The sequence below is a fragment of the Ptychodera flava genome, chromosome 10, assembly GCF_041260155.1.
Source record: "Ptychodera flava strain L36383 chromosome 10, AS_Pfla_20210202, whole genome shotgun sequence".
Classification (NCBI taxonomy): Eukaryota; Metazoa; Hemichordata; class Enteropneusta; family Ptychoderidae; genus Ptychodera; species Ptychodera flava.
The window spans coordinates 37,150,463-37,170,498 of record NC_091937.1 but is presented as its reverse complement, the minus strand read 5'-3'; the positions used below and the strand labels follow the sequence as shown (position 1 = coordinate 37,170,498).

Here is a 20,036-nt window from a genome sequence, read left to right as displayed (position 1 = left end):
AACAACGTCGTTCAGGTATATCTACATAACTTTTAACTTTCTGTTTCTGTTAAACGTTACTTTAGATTATCTTTCTTTATTGATCGAACTTTATCTGTAAATGACTCAGAAACAATCAATGTGCAAAATTCAGAACATGTTTGCGGATGCGATAGATTGGTATACTATTAGGTAGATAGGTGTGTGGGAACGTAGATTTGTAGGTTGTTGGGTTTACCAAGGGAAAAAATTGTCTCCCATAATTCTTAGCAACTCAGTTTCCCCTAAACTAATTCTATTTATAGAAAAAATGACAAGACGACGCAAAAATATGTAGGTTGTTAAGAACGGACAGACAGATTCCCATACGATATGCCGACTCTGGCACTGCAAAAAATCTGCTCTCTCGAGAACGCAAGAATGGCGAACCGATGTTGTTGTTCTCCAATCAATAATTTTAATAATATCTTCCATTTCATATATTGATATATAAGTTTCTGTTCATATTTTTTAAAAAGCCTACCATCCTAGTGTTTGATTTCACTCGCTAAGTGAAGAGGCAATCAATGGGAATTGATCTGAAAATATGTCTTGTGAATCAATCCAACACGTGTGCCTATATTAGGCAGGGATAGAATTTCACTGGGTGACACAAGTTGTTATATAATTATATTTCATAAACATAAACCAAAATACGTCTATATTTCAAATCCCTTGATAACATATCCGTTATACACAACAAGACACGATCCCTTAAAAATCAAAAGGAAAAGATCAAAATATTGAAAATAATCTATACACAAATTTTAAACCATTGCTAGTATCTAGGTTCACATGTTGAGGATAAATTCTGAATTTGTGGTTTGTTTTTTAATATTCCCCTAGCGAATTACATTCCGAAGATGGCAGAGATTTTATTAAGTATTGATGCGTTGGTAAATGCTTACAGTCTACTTCATAACAACAGCGCAGAATCCGACAATCAGAGTAAAGCGGCGTAATTCTGTTAACGAACTGTGTAATTTGGTTGACATAGCGACCAGACTGCTCAATCATTCGACCACACAAATACACAGTACGCACAGTAAATTAGTGTCGGTGTTTCCATGTAATCAACGACTACAATCAGGTATAAAACCCTAACATCAACTCCCTCGGCACGCAACGCCGAGATAAGGACAGAGAAAGCGAATGTTATTGAATTACTTGGATTGTTGCCTCGCCATCAAAGCAAAGTCTAAGAGAAAGGGGTCGCAAGTATGCCCTATGGTGTTTGTAATTGTCTTCTCCGAATTCCTCACCGTTTTGAATGTGTTTTCCATTAATAAGTATCGCGGAAGGCTGGTTGACGTTTGTTATCAGTATTATGAGCAGGTGACGTGAGAGAAGAGGCGCCATTAATGCATTATAGTGGTAATGTGATTGCCTACCTGTAAGGCTGTTTTACACTTTGCAGTTTGACCTCAAACGATCGAATCGACTATGTTGAACTCTAATGTGCTAAAACTGTACTGTACTGTGCTATGTGTTCTCTATAATAATACTGTAATGAACTATACTGTGCTGTGATATGCTGTACTGTCTACACTCGGCAACATTGTACAGTTCTGTGCTGTGCTGTGCTGTTCTATGCAAACTGCAAAAAACTTTGCTATGCTGTATTGGACTGTTATTCAAAAGGACGTCCTGAATTGAATTGCACTGGTTACACATCAAAGTACGCAACACAAAACAACACAACACACAACCACAGAGGAACATACACAGAGTGGCAACGGGTATTGTTTAAGGCGTGAAGCGGTTACGTAACCCATCCATGTTCGCCTCGCCTCAGGTTGCTCTCGCCTCTCTTTTCCGAAGAGTGCCGACCATGCATCCTTCGGTAATTTTCGGATTTTCGCCAATTGTTAAGCGAAAGTATGTTTGGCAAACTTTGTGTTGTTGTTGTCGTGTGGTGCTGAGCGGAATCGACGTGCTGGCGAAAACGGGAGTGTTTTGAGCTTCAGGAAAGTGAGTTTTACCGTTTTAAAAATTCCTCTCATATTTTTATGAATATATAATGAGTGTGTTTGAACCAAATTTGAAAGTCTTTTATCGATACTGTCTGGTTTTACTCAATGGTTTACGGTCAGTCATACCGTCTTTTACACGTGCGTCAAGGAAGGACATGTTTATGAAACTGCTGGCGTGTTATGTTTTGATTGGCGTGATACCGTCTTTTACACGTGCGTCAAGGAAGGACATGTTTATGAAACTGCTGGCGTGTTATGTTTTGATTGGCGTGAAGCAGTGTTTCTGGCCTGAGAGCTCACAAAGTAACTATTGTTGCTACGCGACTGGCAGTACGATGCCATCTCGTCGTATTTTTTCGCATAATCAACACCTTTGAAGCTCATTTTAATATGAAAAGCCAATAGTCTACCGAGACGACCATGGAACAAAAGGCATGCAAGCGTTGCCACTCTGTCTATGTTTCTCTGTGACACAACACAGCACTACACTACACCGCTACCACAGGGCCTCATAAGTGCCTATTTAAGTCAATATTACAGCGTTTTTCTTTCTTTTTCAATGTTACAAATAATCCAGCTGAAGAGCACAACACTTGTAATGTGTAGCTGTCTTTTGTGTAGCGTGTATTGGCATGTATAGTGAGTCCTCGTAAATGTGACCTTTAGTTCCGTGACCTCTAGGCCCGGCTCTAGCCATGCCTACTTCCTGCCCTGCCCTCGCTATGCTTACTGTACTAATTAGTACAGTAAACACAGCGACGTCTGTACGCATGGCCAGTAGGCATGGCCAGAGGAATTGGCTAGAGGTCACGGAACTAAAGGTCGTATTTAAATATGATCACACACCCCATTGAGGGCGCACTATACATGCCAATACAAGCTACACAAAAGACAGCTACACAAATGTTGTGCTCTTCAGCTGCAGTGGTTTATTTGTAACATTTAAAAAGAAAGAAAAACTCTGTAAGATTTACTTCATTAACCACTTATGAGCCCTGTGCCGCTACCACACACCAAGCCACACTACACTACACTACAGCTACACCACACTACACTACACTACACTACACTACACTACACCGCTACCACACACTACACTACACTACACTACACTACACTACACTACACTACACTACACTACACTACACTACACTACACGACACGACACGACACGACACGACACTACACTACACTACACTGCACTGCACTGCACTGCACTGCACTACACTACACTACACTACACTACACTACACTACACTACACTACACTACACTACACTACACTACACTACACTACACTACACTACACTACACTACACTACACTACACTACACTACACTACACTACTCAATATGCAGGGTAGTGCATGTTGCTGTATGTATTCCCATTTGTACATACGAGGCCAACTTTACGTAAATTTTACATGATACAGTATTTAAAATTGTAATTTTTCTGAATTTCTGAACTAACCTGTTCAATTCTTACGCTGGTCGTCATGATCTGGTTCTTCTCATCCTGTTCGGAAAAGAAAAAAGTTACACCATCTGATTGGATTGAAAGGTAACACACAGCTCCAGGGCTGAAAACATTTGAAGAGAGGACAGTGTGATTTATGTATGGTCAGATTAAGCCCATACTGACTTGATTGCTTTACAGTAACAGACAACTCGAAAAGTACGTTACGTTCTCGCGATTTGCTAGGAGAGACCTCGAACAATTTTTCGTAAAATCCCGAGGGAAACATTTGCGTCTCTGTGCAGTTTTTCATAGGAGAACCAAATGCCTGAATTTATGATCGTGTGGTTGTATTATTAGAATGAGAGTCATATACTGAGATAAACACATTGGAATATTCTGAAGTCAGGAAGATTGTAAAATGAGAATAATGAAAACCTTGTATTTTATCTCCAATCCTAATGACGTGTCGTCATAAGCTGTTTGTGAGCAAAGGATATTATAATACCTTTCTCAAAATTTGTCCCTTAGCTTTAGCCTGCTTTCATCACAACGAAATGACGCTAACCAAGCATCAAACTTGACCTCGATATAGACCTTCTGTCAAAAGCGGCCGAAGTCTTGTCCTAGTATTTGTCTGTTATGAGTCTTAAGACAGTATGGATGGATGGATGGATGGATGTGGAAAGTGCATCGTTTGATGCAAACTGTTCTTAATGATGTAGGCCTATAATAGACAAGTATCATTTAATCACGTATAGAGAGAAATACTACGTTTGTTGTTTTTAGGGTAACTAGCTACATTTAAAAAATAGCGCCAATGGCACTTGATCACAACTGGCACATTGTGAAACTACTCTATCTCTGGGTACACCTGTACATGAAATACTGAATGGGTAGGTGCTGCGGGTTTGGAGTTTGTCAGTAAATGCACACAGAAAACAAAGTCCCGAAGTAGCGAATTCCAGCCATTTTCAATCACACTGTTTGTCAGTGGGGTAAGCAATATTCGCAAAAATCACATTTCCAGGCTAATAGACTATGTTTTACGAAATCACACGTCCTTATTACAAAATAAAACGATCTTTGTCTTTAAATCAATGTGCCAGTAAACAGGTCTAGCAGCTAGTTATGTCATCAAGTCTGTAATGTTAAGGTCATAACAAATGTGAGAAATCTAAAACATTAAATATGTTGTTTTTTATCAATTTTATTACCAAAAGCGCATGAAAATCTCTGATACTTTGAATCAGCCATCCTGCATATTTGTAACATTCATCAAAATCTCATTTCTGTTCCACAACTCATTAAATAGTCCACAATGCAGGATTGGTGTACATTCCAAAACTACATATATGAAAGACCCCTAAAATCAATTAGTTAAAGGGGGGTTAGAAATTTCCCAAAACTATCTAACTGCTGCTCCGTTTGGCTCCATTTTTCTGAATCGGAACCTTGGAATTAGTCTGAATATCTCTACCAAATATCAATGCAGTCTGTTCAGCGGTTTTTGACTTTTTGTCGTTTACGGAAAATGGACACTGTCCACCACCGGTTGAAGCTAACCCTATATCACAACTTCCAGATGTGATAATGACCTATGATCATTATGTTAAAAAATACCGCCAATGGCGCTTGGACATAATGACCGCCTAGTATTATCGGCATTTATCAACAACCACACTCACTGTGAATTAGACAGACCACGAAGTCAATGAGCAACATAAAGCTGAAAGACTATTTTTCACATTGCGATTTTCAGCTCATTTTTATGAGAAAAGAGACATGTATATGTATATGGAGAAAAAGCAGAAGACATATTTGTAAATTGTTTGTTAAGTGACAATCATATATGCATCTCTTGAAATTTTGTGGTTATAAGGTATAACAGTAGTGTAAGAATAATGAGGTATGAATAAGTTAGTAAAGCTAAGTTGACAGTAATTAAGATTACAAAATTATACACTAAGCTGGGGAAATCTGATTGAAATAAATGTTGAAAAGTAGCAAAGTCATGGTCATCTTTTGTCTAATACCTCGTGTAAGTTCATGAACTTTACATAAATCTTGCTATGGATTTGTTGCTAATGGGCAATAACTGTGTTTCAGATCATTTGAGAGCAATCTATCCATGACAGGTTTAAATTGTAATATACTTCTATTTAAAGGAGAGAAACTTCTCAAATAATTTTTTCCCTGTAATTTGCTGTGAGAACACATGGACAGATGCTCAGGACTCTATGCTGGTGCTACCTTGATAACTAACCTACAACTTGTAACGTCATTGTCTAACCTGTTAACCCCAATTTCCTGTAGACAGGTCCACACTCTCCATTGATAACAATTGGTTTGGGCCATACCATTGTAGTGAAAGACTGTAACATGTGAGGTTGTGGATACTTAATCTCTGGAATGTCAAAGTCTGTATATTGACTCAAGGATGTTTACTTAACAAATGCCTAGGGTCATCTCAAAAGTGAGAATCTAAACTATGAAATATGTTTTTTTTAATGCTTTTGATGCCCAAAAGACCATAGAAATCTCTTATACTTCGAATCAGCCATCCTGCATATTTCTAACATTCATCAAAACCTCATTTCTGTTCAACAACTCATAAAACAGTCCACAATGCAGGATTGGTGTACATTCCAAAACTACATATATGAAAGACCCCTAAAATCAATTAGATAAAAAGGGGGGTTAGAAATTTCCCAAAACTATCTAACCGGCACTCCGTTTGGCTCCATTTTTCGGAATTGGAACCTTGGAACCAGTCTATGTATCGGTATCAAATATCAGTGCAGTCTGTTCGGCAGTTTTTGACTTTTTGTCGTTTACAGAAATGGACGACATCAAACACCAGTTGAAACCACCTCTATATCACAACTTCCAGTTGTGATAAAAAACGAAGACCCCTCCACTTTACGTAAAGTGTGGGGCGTCCTTGTTTGTTTTGTTTGTTTTTGTGAAAATACGGTCACTTCACAAAGACCGTGGCTGAGCTGCCTATATCGAGTGTCTGTACGTCACAATTACGTGTCGGCACAGAACATGATTGTGAGAAGTTTGAAAGACACGTCATGGCGTCCCGTGACGTCATTCAAAATATTCAGATAATAAGATTCGTATCACGCAGACAGCATTTATATTGAGATGGATGCTCATCTATGCTCTAAGCTTTGCAATTTGTCCCTTTGCCTGTTTTTCTAACAACCAGAGAAACACTTTTATATTTTGGAAAATCGCTGTATGCCCATTTGGCAACTCATGAGTGATGTACTGTCAACGAGATCCCCTAGTGAACAGCCACCATCTTGTGCATTGAGATGTGAAACATAAAAATCCATTTCTCTCCCCTAAAAATGCCTATTATTGAAAAATATCACGTTAAGCGTTTCAATAAATGACTGATCGGCTGCTGTACTTTAAAAGGTAGATGCCGACATATCTTTTCAACGAGTTGCTTATTTTCACAACGTTAACAATGCACACTTCTCCCTACATGCAAATCGTTATGGTGAGAACACGGTGCACTTATCACCTCAGCGTTATCAACGGAAACATCGCCAGCTGGCGATGACGTTGAAATCTCGCCGATTGTATCAGATAAATCTGACCAGTGTAGCACCCTCCGAATCGATATTTGCGACCACACATCCCTCAGATATATACTGTCTGCGATGTAGTCACTTTCAAAGTCCAAGCGATGTAAACAAGCTGAACGGTGAGTCATCCAATCACTGCCCGTGTTACAATCAAGTAATATGTCTCTTGCAAAACGTCATTTATATTCGCCCAATAAACTGTGCCGCGCAGCTGTGATGTGTGTAATCACTATGCATTGATATGATGTGATCATCTGAAGGTTATTTATTTATTTATTTATTTATTTATTTATTTATTTATTTATTTATTTATTTAATTCATTCATTTAATTATTTGTTGCTAATTCAGATAAAAGCCGAAACTAAACGCATCTTGTCGTGCGTGAAAGTGCGGAATATATATATATATATATATATATATATATATATATATATATATATATATATATATATATATATATATATATATATATACAATCTGATGACTTATAGAACTGGGTTGTTCAAAGTCCGTCTTGCTTCCAATCCCGAGTAGCAATAAAATAGCGACGTTTCGGTGCGACTAGCGTACCTTCATCAAGCTATACAACAACACGAATACAAACGAAACTGGAGGTACTACTGAATGGAATAAATACTCGTGCACACTCGTACGCGAAGGGCGAGAACATTACAACTGAGGGGTGGGAACTGTATATATATATATATATATATATATATATATATATATATATATATATATATATATATATATATATATATATATATATATATATATATATATATATATATATATATATATATATAGCGCAACCAGCGTTCAGCTACTTTTTGTATCATTTTGTTTACACACTTTACTCGTTGCGAACGAACACTGTTAGTTAAGATTGATGGACGCAAATAGCAAATAACTGACGCAAACACATTTTAAAAAATTTCCAAGTTTCTTTTAGACACCAAGATTAACGAACATGTTTACTTGCATCGGGGTGTTTAATGTTTTTAAAATCCGAGAAAAAACATCGTCGTTATTTCTCTGGGGATCAGTAAAAAACTGAGAGTAAACTACGAGAGCGGAGATTTGATTTTCTGAGAGCAAAATTCAATAGAGTTCGCTGAAATTATGTGAACGATAATGAAGGAGTTTACGCGCTATGGCCATCGAACGCGACACTAAGCAAACAGGGGTCCCTCTCCGGGAATTTTCTCGCACACAAAGTAAACGTGCCGGGACGCCTGAAACATTTATCGAGTCTTATTCAAATAGATCAACCCTGCTGAGTATCGTCAACGCTATCTCTAAATTTAATTTATTAAGAAGTAACGATGAACAGTGAATGCATATTTCAGACCACACATGGGTTTTTACAATAGTCTCTTCATGAACCTTGTCTCTTTCTGTAACACCCATCAAGGGAGGGATCAGTTGCCGATCGCGACTCCGAGTCAAATCGAATTGACGGCTCAGTTCTGCTTCAATTTATGACACTTTAGAGCCATTTATTGAATAAACAGCTCTGAAAATAAAATTTGTAGACATTAACAAAGTTTCAACCTTGAAGGCGTTTGAATTCAATAAGGGAAATCATTTCCGTATGTATCCTACCACTATTACTTCTCGTAATATTTTCATCACTGATGATCTGGAAAAAATTATATTTTCTTATTATTTCTAACTATGACAGTTCGAAATAGGTATTGGTCAAGCAAATGCAATGCATCTTGTATAAGAAATAATGTTGTTGTTGTTTATGTTGTTGTTGTTGTTGTTGTTGTTGTTGACAAATGAATTCTAAAAATTAATTAACAATTCAATGGGACAGTACACTCACAGGGATTTGTTAACAATTGGAACACTACATATTTGGACACTGATGATTTTGAAGCACAAATAAGAATCAACGATTTTGTAAACATTCAACAAAAAAAGTGGAAAATGATGTAAAGTTACTGCTAGCAAAGCTTTAAATATATGCATATTGAAAAATATGCATATTAAAATATATGTATATTAAATATATGTATATTGAAATACATGCATATTGAAATATATGTATATTGAAATATACGCATATTTGAATATATGTATATTGAAATATATGTATATTAAAATATATGCCTATTAAATATATGTATATTAAAATATATGCATTTAAAAATATATGCATATTAACTATCATTTTAATGTGTTCATTTTGATATAATATATTTGTTCCGTGTGAAAAATATGCGAAGCCAGTCGTCGAAATTTTCCTAGATATTCATTCACTTATTTTTTCATGTTTGTAACGTCAATCTCACAAAATGAAAAATAATACAGAAAATGACAAGTTATGGAGCCAAAAAATAGCTAAAAGCTAATCAGGTCTGGCCCCATCTCTTGAATTCTTACGTTTCACATTTAAAGTTTATAGTGCTCAGTGATAGATATAGTAATAAACTTTTACACAATTTCGAAGTCTTGTAACAGACATAGTCTGCACGATTTTATTTAGTGATATCTTGACGTGTTTATGTTGTGAGTTGTTCCGTCGCTATGCGAAGTTTGAGAAATCACAAACTGATATGAAGCAGCGGTGCGCATTTTGGGTGAAGGTATAGATTCGCACAAAGTATGAAATCTAGTATCCTGACAGCGCCCTTTTATCGCAAAATAAACATTCAAAGAAACAGAAATATTCTGATGCTGTAAATCGAAAATGAATACTCACAACCGTAACTTGTGTTGTTCATATAAACCTTGTACACCTAAGTTTAAAAGTTTTGATATCGAGCTGAAGAAACCGTGAAATTCAGAGCAGATTTAGACATGACCTTGAAGGGGCTGAACGCGATAAGTTTACTCTCATTCCAAGATGTAGTTTTTCCCATAATGCCGTGAGTAATCAATTTTGATTATATTTTTGGACAGATACTATTATGTGAAAAAGATTTAGAAATTAATTTTGAATCAATCCATAGTATCCTGTTTACGATTAGAAGTGGCGCCGCTTTTACAAAATGATGTTACATCGGAAATACGTGTCATCTTTGATTCCAAACTGTGACAGACACTACCTTTGAGTGTACTAACACGTGTCAGTCAGCCGTTGAACTTTCAGCTGTCGTGTCCTAATCCCCTCGTTTGTATTCAGGGCGTAACATCTACCACTTTTCAATTGGAACATTTAATGCGTTTTATCAGGAGACTCTTCCAAGAGGAAAAACAGATTAATTCCGTTTGCCCTGGCATAGCTGAACATCTGCGCGGTGTTCATCGCCAGTGATTTAAATGTCGTTTTCAATATCCTTCAACATACACGGACATAATGTATACTTCATGAAGGGAGGTGTGCTTCCTTTAAATGGGGTCAAAGGTGATGATCTTTTTCCCTGGCGAAATAATCACAGGCGGCGTTTCCCATGGTTGTATCTCTGCGATCGTTCAGGAAAGTTGCATGTTATTTTTTTTCACTTTCCTGAATCAACTCTAACTTTTTGGTAATTAATTGATTGAGGTGAGGCACTGATATGAGTAATATCCATTCTCTCTCTCTCTCTCTCTCTCTCTCTCTCTCTCTCTCTCTCTCTCTCTCTCTCTCTAAATATAGTCATTATTACATTATTTCTGTTCGGCAATTTCTGGAGTGAAAATAGCCAATTTACTTGGACATGGGACACTTTGATTCCCATACTTCATTCGAAACGCGAAATATTATATGTTGTTTGTTTGTTTGTTTGTTTGTATATTTGCTAATTTGTTTGTTTGTACATAAATACATACATACATACATACATACGTACATACATACATACATACATACATATATACATACATACATAAATACATACATACATACATACATACATACATACATACATACATACATACATGCACAAACAAACAAACAAACAAACAAACAAACAAACAAACAAACAAACAAACACAGAGAAAACAGGTGCATATACACAGTAATATATAAAGTAAAGTAAAGTAAAGTAAATATACACAGGTCGATGTGCTGCGTTTAGACAAGATCAAATTCCTTAACTAAGGATCTGAGGCAAAATGAATCATGCTGACACCATCTTTTACACCCACGGTTACTCACTAATGCATATAAGCAAATGTGTGTGTCAATCAATATTAAGACGCAGTGCCATTGAGGACGATCAAAAGATGGTCGCAGGTGTCGGCATATCGTCCATTGACTTTATGGGCGCATCGTTTGTCTTGTCAAATAAAGATTTCTGAGTTTCATTCCAAGAATCTCCTGAGGGTAAAAAGATCTTACTCTTTTCAAACCATCTCCGTAGAGACACGTATGGAAACATTCGCAAAGTAAAATTTACAAAAGGTGTAGCAAATTCTCTTTCTAATCAGGCTTGAATTCAGTGAACGTATTTTACAAATTGCATATCAATTGAACAAAACAAGGCTACGGCAAACTTTCACCGAAAGGGCGAGTGTAATGTTTCTCAGACTGTATACAGTGATTCAAAAAGGGAAGGAATCATGAGAATATGATTTAAATTTAGCGATATATCTAGTTTGGGAATTTTAATATGCAACATTTCAAAGTTAGAAATCATTTCATTCCTGTATTCCTTGGGAGGTAAGGTTTTATTAAACGTCTGTCAAAAGTGCTAAATTTCCTGTATCAGGTCTTGATGCTAAAAACAAAGTTATGATCTGCTTTAGATCGAGTTTTATTAACTGTGTGCAGGCAAGTTCATGACTGCATCACTCTGCCTTTTTTGTACTAAGTCTATTTATTTATCTATTCGTCCATCTCATTCTCTATTTATCTTTCACACTTTCTTGAAAAATTGTTCTTGTTTTTCTCTCCCCGCTTCTATCTCATTTGTTCGTCTCTACGTCTATCTCCCTGTAACATCGTCTTTCTATTATAGATATACATATACATATGTATATACCGATATACATTACACAAATATAAATATATACCGTATATATATATATATATATATATATATATATATATATATATATATATATATATATATGCGCACGTGTGTTTGTGTTTGATGTGTATTGAATTTTTTAGATATCTATTTATGTGCACATAGAATACACGAAGTCGTTATATATATATATATATATATATATATATATATATATATATATAATTAACGTGTAGATTTGACAGTAAAACCCTTATTCTGAGTGTCCTAGCTACTTTTGTAAACAGTGAAATATCCGTCAAATCAATAAAATATTATTGAACCCACCGATATGTTTAAAGAGAGGCATTTACCAGTGTAAGTTTATTTGCTTTGTCTCTACATCAAAGGCACCGGGTGAAGTCTCTCCAAAACATCACGTGACCGGTATTATTTTACGAGGGCCAATAAATCATATCGCCTGACAGTGTGCCTTGCGAATTGGCGAAGAAAACCCTTGGCTAGTATTTAGAAGTGATGTCAGGTGTTTCGGTAAAAGCGAGCACCATCCTGTTGTCATTTTCTCTATTCGTCAAGATGTCTGTTGATTTGTCTGTCAACATATATCTATCCGTCCATCCATCCATCCATCTTTTTATCTATCTATCTATCTATCTATCTATCTATCTATCTATCTATCTATCTATCTATCTATCTATCTATCTATCTATCTATCTATCTATCTATCTATCTATCTATCTATCTATCTATCGATCGATCGATCTGTCTTCTACACACACGAACTATTAGAGCAATGCCATTTATTGTTTGCGTTCATTTCTTCTCCATTACAAAATATTCCCTCATTCATTGACACACATTCATTAACATTACCCTTACCATATTTAATACTTGTGTAACATGAACTCCCAGAGAGAAATGAACTACTTCGCTGTAGTTGACTGCTGGCCTCGATAGTTTGTTGTATCGCCCCTCGGCGAATAAGTCATCGAGGAGACGATCTTCTGCTGGTTTTCTTTGATCAAACTGAGCGATGCAGCAACCTGAAGGATTAGATAACAGGAAAACCGAGTCATTTACAGATCGACTGCGTTCGATTCCATATAATTGGAGTTCATGCCCTGAGGGTAGATTAACCTAGACTGGTTGGATGTACGCCAAGGCGAATGTGTAAAGGTGACTATCCGTGTCCTGTACCCATGTTGCTTTATCGTAGATAAATGGCGGACGCCTTCATCTCCATCAGTCATTGGTTGACGATAGCAAAATAAATACGGCAGGAGCTGTCGCTATTTCACCTAAATGACACGAGAGAGAGAGAGAGAGAGAAGAGAGAGAGAGAGAGAGAGAGAGAGAGAGAGAGAGAGAGAGAGAGAGAAGAGAGAGAGAGAGAGAGAGAGAGAGAGAGAGAGAGAGAGACAGACAGACAGACAGACAGACAGACAGACAGACAGACAGACAGACAGACAGAGCTGAGGAGCTGAGGGATGAAGGGAGAGAAAGAAAAGGGGAGACAGACAGACAAAAGGACGGACAGGATGAGATAGCGGGAAGAAAGGAGAGAGAGGAAAGGGGAGAGAGGGGGAGAGAAGGAGGGGTGGAGGGAGCTTTTCGTACTGATCAGCCGTACAGGAAGGGAACAATTTCTAAGATTGCCACATCGTATGCCGGTATTTAGCGAGTTTCTAAAGTTTTCCTAATTCGGAATCATTTATTTATTTTTCATCTATAATAGACAAACTATTCTTTTGATATACACAAAGGGGAACGCCTTGTGATCGCAAATTACATGGCTTAATAGGGATCCGACAAGTGAAATCAGCAAATTACGTTGTGGAAAACAGTACTAGCAGGGACTCGAAGGCACGCATTCTTGAACTAAAAACGTTTTCAAAGACAGATTATATCAAGGAGATGTCTGAGAGATGATCGACAGGTGAAGTTATTTAATCAATAAGTAGTACAAGTACTGTCCTATTTACATTGCTCTAAGAATGAAATTGAAGTGATTACATTCTCACGAGAGTCACATACGAGACGTGCATAGAATCATGCCATTATTACCTAAGTGAAGGTATAAAGACACACACGCGCATATATATATATATATATATATATATATATATATATATATATATATATATATATATATATATATATATATATATATACACACACACACACACACACACACACACACACAAAATGTATACAATGTGCCCTCCCGGTTATCACCATAATGGCTTTATGGCAACCTCTGAACTTGGGCACAGAGAGTACGGTTATATATATATATATATATATATATATATATATATATATATATATATATATATATATATATATATATATATATATATATATATATATATATATATATATACATATGTACGGGGGATAGAAACAAGAGAATTGATTTTCCATCATTTATAAATCTACTACCAAATAATGTAAAATATGGAATGACGAGATGATGGTCAGAATCACAAGGGAAAATTTTAATAACATCATCAAATGTGTAAGTTTTAGCTCTCAATTTTCCGCAGAAAATCATAAATTTAGAAATAGATTTCGCGGAACAATATGGGCTTTAGCGTGTATACACTGTGTTTGATTTCGAAAATGAAATTTTCAAGAAAAGTTCTCACAGACTGCCAGAAATTGTAACTGTTGTTTCGGACCAATTGCTTTGCCTAGAGTAATTTTGACTTATAATGCAAAATTATATGAAAAGCACGCTGACAAATATCCAATAGAGACAAATTTCCAAAAGACAATCTGTGGGGCATGATTTACACTCAATTCTGTGTAACCGATATGTTGTACTTGGATTTTCCGGAGGATTTCACGATGAGTGACATTCGATCAACTGATAGGATGTGATTCACTTCACCAAGGTAAATCATGTTTCAAGGTCGACAGTGCAGTGTTGTCTGTTCGTTTTGGGTTTTTTTGGTTTTCTTTAGTATGGAATGGATAATAAGCAGAATAACGCTTCAAAATAGAATAAATTGACAGTGGGACTTCCTAGCAATTAAATAAATTAAAGATTAAAAAAAAGAAACTTCACTTCATATTACAATAATCGACATAATCGTCGTCGTCACCATTTCTACTGCCAAAATGACCACAATCAGTATTTTCATATTCATCACCACAAACGCAACTTAAGTGATGATTGTTATGAATACATTTATTGCGAAACCCCTGCTGTATGTTTAATCACTGCTGTATACAAATGATCTATTATAATGAAAGCATTCAAAACTATCACATGAAAAAAGAAACTGAAAATGGTACCAGTTTTTATTTGAAAATTTCACTTCGTCAAAATATTTCACTCGATCGGTTTTGTCCCTAAATTCTTAGTATGTACACAATCAGTCGAAGCAAATGTAACCCCTGTGGGATTCGAGCCTCCAGCTCGTCTCGGAACTCTCGACAAAATGTCTGCCACCGGTTTCCTAAACCGTTAATTCGTCCACGATGAGGCGATCAGGTCTCAACCTTCAAACGGAGAAGAGTTTCAAAATGTGTTCTCCCCTAGGACTTCAAAAAAAATTTACGGTGCTGGTGAAAGGTGAGTGTGAGCTAGAGCTCTGTCTGTCTTACTCGTCAGATGGGAGTAAATGAAGGTTAAACTTTTCGAGGTTAGGCTATCTATTCCCTGATTCCAAGAATATACATGCAATACTGTCTATCTGTCCGTCTGCATGTCTGTCTATCTGTCTGTCTGTCTGTCTCCTGTCCCTCTGTCTGTCTCTCTGTCTGTCTTCTTTAGTCTGATTTATGTTCTTTGTGCCAAATAAAGATGATTAACACTCATTGGCAATTACGTGTAATTCACACATACAAGCCATATGTATATGACAGGCTGAGCACGCATTTCGACAATACATATTTTTGAAGGAGAGTAAAAAACTTCGGTTGACATGCAAATAAAAGTAATGGAACATAAAATTAACATATTTTGCAGATAATGGAACAATAAGCTAAAGCTAGAGTGGTTTAGTAGGCCAAGAGCTAGTTAAAACGAACAGTTGAAAAATGTATGGAGCCAAGAGCGCATGTCGTTCAAATACCGTTTTATGACCAAGATTTTCTGAATGCCCTTAAACAGTTCGTCTCTGATTCCAACAGTGGATATTGTATTGCCAGGGTATGTAGTAATGTCGTATCAGTTTACTTGGTGCCTGTTTTAAACCCCATGGTGCTCGCCTGGTGCAGGGTCGCCTTTCTGGGAACTCTTCGCAAGAAAAAGTAATGTACATTTTTGAATGGAGCGGAAAAAAATCAGGTTCAATGAGAGTGCTCATGCGTTAAAGTACAACGATCTGTTTATGAAGTTCATCGCCATGCTCACTTCACAGCGATACATCCATAAAGTTTGGGTCGCCTAAACGTCGAGAAACAAATATGGGGCAAATAAGTTTAAATTAACTGTTCCTTTTGTGTATAAGTATTCGAAAATGGAATCACAGGAAAAATTTCTCGCCTACAGATAAATATGCAATTTGCTCGATGACTATATCGACGAAGTGTGTTAAGGATTGTGTCAATGTTATGGTAATAACACTTTACGGTTTCAATTCCCATCCCACAGAATGCATACTAACATGGGAATATGAGTAAAAGTCGTGAAATGCATATGCAACTCCAAGAAGGAAGGCGGCGATACATCAGTGAGTGGAATTTCAAAGCAATAAACATGCAATCTAAAGTTAGCGAGACTGTCAGATATGTGATTAAAGTTTACCTAGATGCTACGGCGAGTAAGTCCCGAAAGAGGAAACTAATTTCTCTATATTTTCACTTTATTGGTTGATCATAAAACACTAGTACCGTTTCGTGCGAACTACTGGCACACTACATAATTAAGGATTTTACATTCGGCGCGAGAAAGCCTACACAACTCTGTATTCAACTCCTGTTTTCACACCAAGGAGCCAAGCCTATAGCCTGTACCTGTCTTTCTGTTTGTATGTCCATCTGTCTGTCTGTCCGTTTGTGAGTGAGTGTGTGTGTCAGTTTGTTTGTTTGTTTGTTTGTTTGTCTGTCTGTGTGTCTGTCTGCCTGTCTGTTTGTCTGTCTATCTGTGTATGGTTACATGTCTCTCCGAATGTATGACAGTATGCGTCTGGAATGTGAAGGGCTTAAACTTGCTCGTTTCCTCGAAGAAACGTTCGACCATTTTTCAAAATTAACAATAAAGACAAGGATTTACCAGAAATTTGGTACTGGACACAAAATACCAGACATTTACCCAAACTTTAAATTGGAAATAGCTGCCCTCCCTGTCTTAACTGTATGGCGAATATTAAAATTTTCTATATTCGAAAAAAATAAGACTGGCAAATTTTATTTATTTAATGAGCTTCAAAATGAGCCCCCATAAGTGGGTAGATTAGAAAAGTATTTGAGGTATCAGAGAGCCAGAATATCTGTAATCAAGACGGATTCTACCACAAGCACATCATGATGCGATATCTATGACATTCTAACGCACATCATGAGGCGATATCTATGACATTTTAACGCTGGAGGTCCAGATCTGTATTTAAGATAAGTTAAAATTAAAACTGACTTCGCAAAAAATATGCAAAGGCATTAGCGCGCTGCTCTCAAATCGGCTTTGATCCAGATACTCAAAAAACGTCCCTCACAGTCTTTTATTCCACTTCGACGGGTGTATCTTGTTATTGTCCTTGTCCCATGGTCCAATATCAGTTTGCACTGTATAACGCAGCGTGTCAAAAAGCGTCAGCCAAGGGCGCTCGCTTGATCACGTTGTGTTGGGACACCGTGCATGAGAATCGCAACCTTTACTTCTTAAAGAAGGGAAGCAGGTATGGTTCAGTGTGCACACGCGATGAAGTACAGTGATTGAATTCCAAACGAACTTTACCGTCACGGCTCACTGAATCGGAATGAAAGCTATTACATCGGCTTCGAAATCAACTCCCTCAAAATGTCAAACGCAAAGCACTACAGAAAATTACTAGAAAAAAGGGAAAATATCAACCGCATCATTCCTTATGCTTTCCGATGCTTTCCCTTCCAAGCACATTTAACCACTTTAACAGTTTTTTTCCAAATCAAACACAGAGAAATTCAATTTTTTCCCCTCGTTAATCCACCAATTTTAGTTTTTTCAATTTCGACAAAGCAAAGCTACCGATTTCTCAACTGAAACAGAAATGTTCGATTGTCCCTATTCACCGTCAGCACCATATGTTTACACAGTAACTAAATTTATTTCTTGAATGCTACTTCATGACAGAAGACAGCAATACGTCATTCAGTGGGACTTAAAAGCCATTAAATCTCCCAGCTAGAATCAATGACACACTTGGAGATATGATTTATGCCGCTTATCTAGGAGCATCGACGAAATTAATTTCTCGATATATACTCTTAACTTAAGTGATTGATCGTAAAACTATTTCTCGTAAACAGGTGGTAGAGTAATATTTTCTGATTTTACTATCAAGACGCCGGAGTTCGATCTTTCAGCTCCCGTGTTCATACACAGAACAACTGCTGCAATGTTAATACCGATGGACAACTGCACTGCGTATGTCTTTTCGTCTGCCTGCCTGCTTCCTGTCTGTACCTGGGGGAGGGTCTGTTGGTTCTATATCTTTAGAATGGCTACATTTGATCGAAATGAAGTCTATTCCAAATAATTCATTTCGCAGAGACCAGAAGACATAAAAGTTAAGTGCCTGCGGCGTCTATGGTTTCAAAGGGATATATCTCTGTTTGTTTACAATAATAGTAGATTGATGGAGAATTCATTCAACCTTGTATACACCGGAAACTAATCCATTCCGCCCTCTGTAAACAGTTGTACATCATGCTACATCTGCAGGATTTTCAAGACCCAATATTGCCACCGGGCAGTCAGTTTTTTCTGGTTTTTTTTTTTTTGTTTTGTTTTGAAGTAAACAATCATTACAAGTGAATTTGAACTCACTTAACAACGTAATATGACGTATTGTTGACGGTAGATTTGTCAATGTCATAGGATATAGCTACCGGGGAACAATTGTGTTTTCGACACATAACTCCAGCATACCCGAGTCAAATGAGCTATGGCACAATTATGCGAGTTAATTTATTTCGCGGTGACAGCAATTTTTGTCACGCTTTTACACTCCTGGTGACCCAATAAGAACTTTCTGAGTAAATTTCGTTAAAAGTGAAGGAAGAACAGTATAGTATTGCATGAATGCTGACATGGATTTGTTATGTGGAACAATCAAATATGGCTCCAATGCAAATAAACTATGACACATTCTAATATAACTTTCTGTCATAGTTCAATTTAATAATATGAATGCCAGGTGCTAATTTGATGTTCATGTCCAAAACGATAACTCATAAAAGCCTGAATATAGATTCCTTCAAAGTCGGCACATGGGAAACATACAATAGCAAAAGTCATTTCGTTTTGCGGTGGGATCGGCAGAAGGTCATTTTACATTATTCATGTTTGGAACAACTTGGTTAAAAAGACGATCAAGTTTAATATACATTTACACTTTAAATTGTTTCATATGCATGTTGTGTTATGATCAAATGTTATCACAACGATGCAAATTGGTTACAATCTTTCTATGTCTTGAGCCGTAAATAGAACATAATTTTCGATTTCTGCTAAAGTTTAGTGCACAAATTTAAACATGAAAGGTTTTTGCTGAATACTGTCGTAACGAATCACCTATTTCACACAAATGAAGTTTTGCATTTAGGATGAAATACAATATTTTGAAATACAAAATAGCTTACTATGTCAGCGTTAGCTCTTATGTTTTCATATTAATGCGCATTTGCATAAGAACAACCAAGTACAGTGCTAATTAGCAAGTTTGTCAGGAAAAATAGTAATTTTCAGCTGAATGCATAATCCTGTTCAAATACGGGAGAAATTAATACGCTTTAACATCAGGAGTAAGCTTCGCAGTTTTTCACTCACTGATTAGATAAAACAGAAAAGTAGAGACGTTTTGAACCCGTTATCATTGCCGAGTCGTCTGTAAACGCCATTGCATTGCCAGAGAGCCACACAGTAACAAACA

At 36.7% G+C, this 20,036-nt stretch overlaps 1 protein-coding gene across 1 annotated transcript in view; it reads right to left on the bottom strand.

Moving 5' to 3' along the window:
• LOC139142699 (neuronal acetylcholine receptor subunit beta-4-like) overlaps positions 1-20,036 on the bottom strand; it is a 35,914-nt gene that overhangs the window by 13,849 nt on the left and 2,029 nt on the right. The window contains exons 2-3 of the mRNA XM_070712762.1: positions 12,835-12,998; positions 3,461-3,505 (exon numbers count right to left, since the gene is read on the bottom strand). Coding sequence (XP_070568863.1) covers positions 3,461-3,505; positions 12,835-12,998 — 209 coding nt within the window. The remainder of the gene's footprint in view (positions 1-3,460; positions 3,506-12,834; positions 12,999-20,036) is intronic.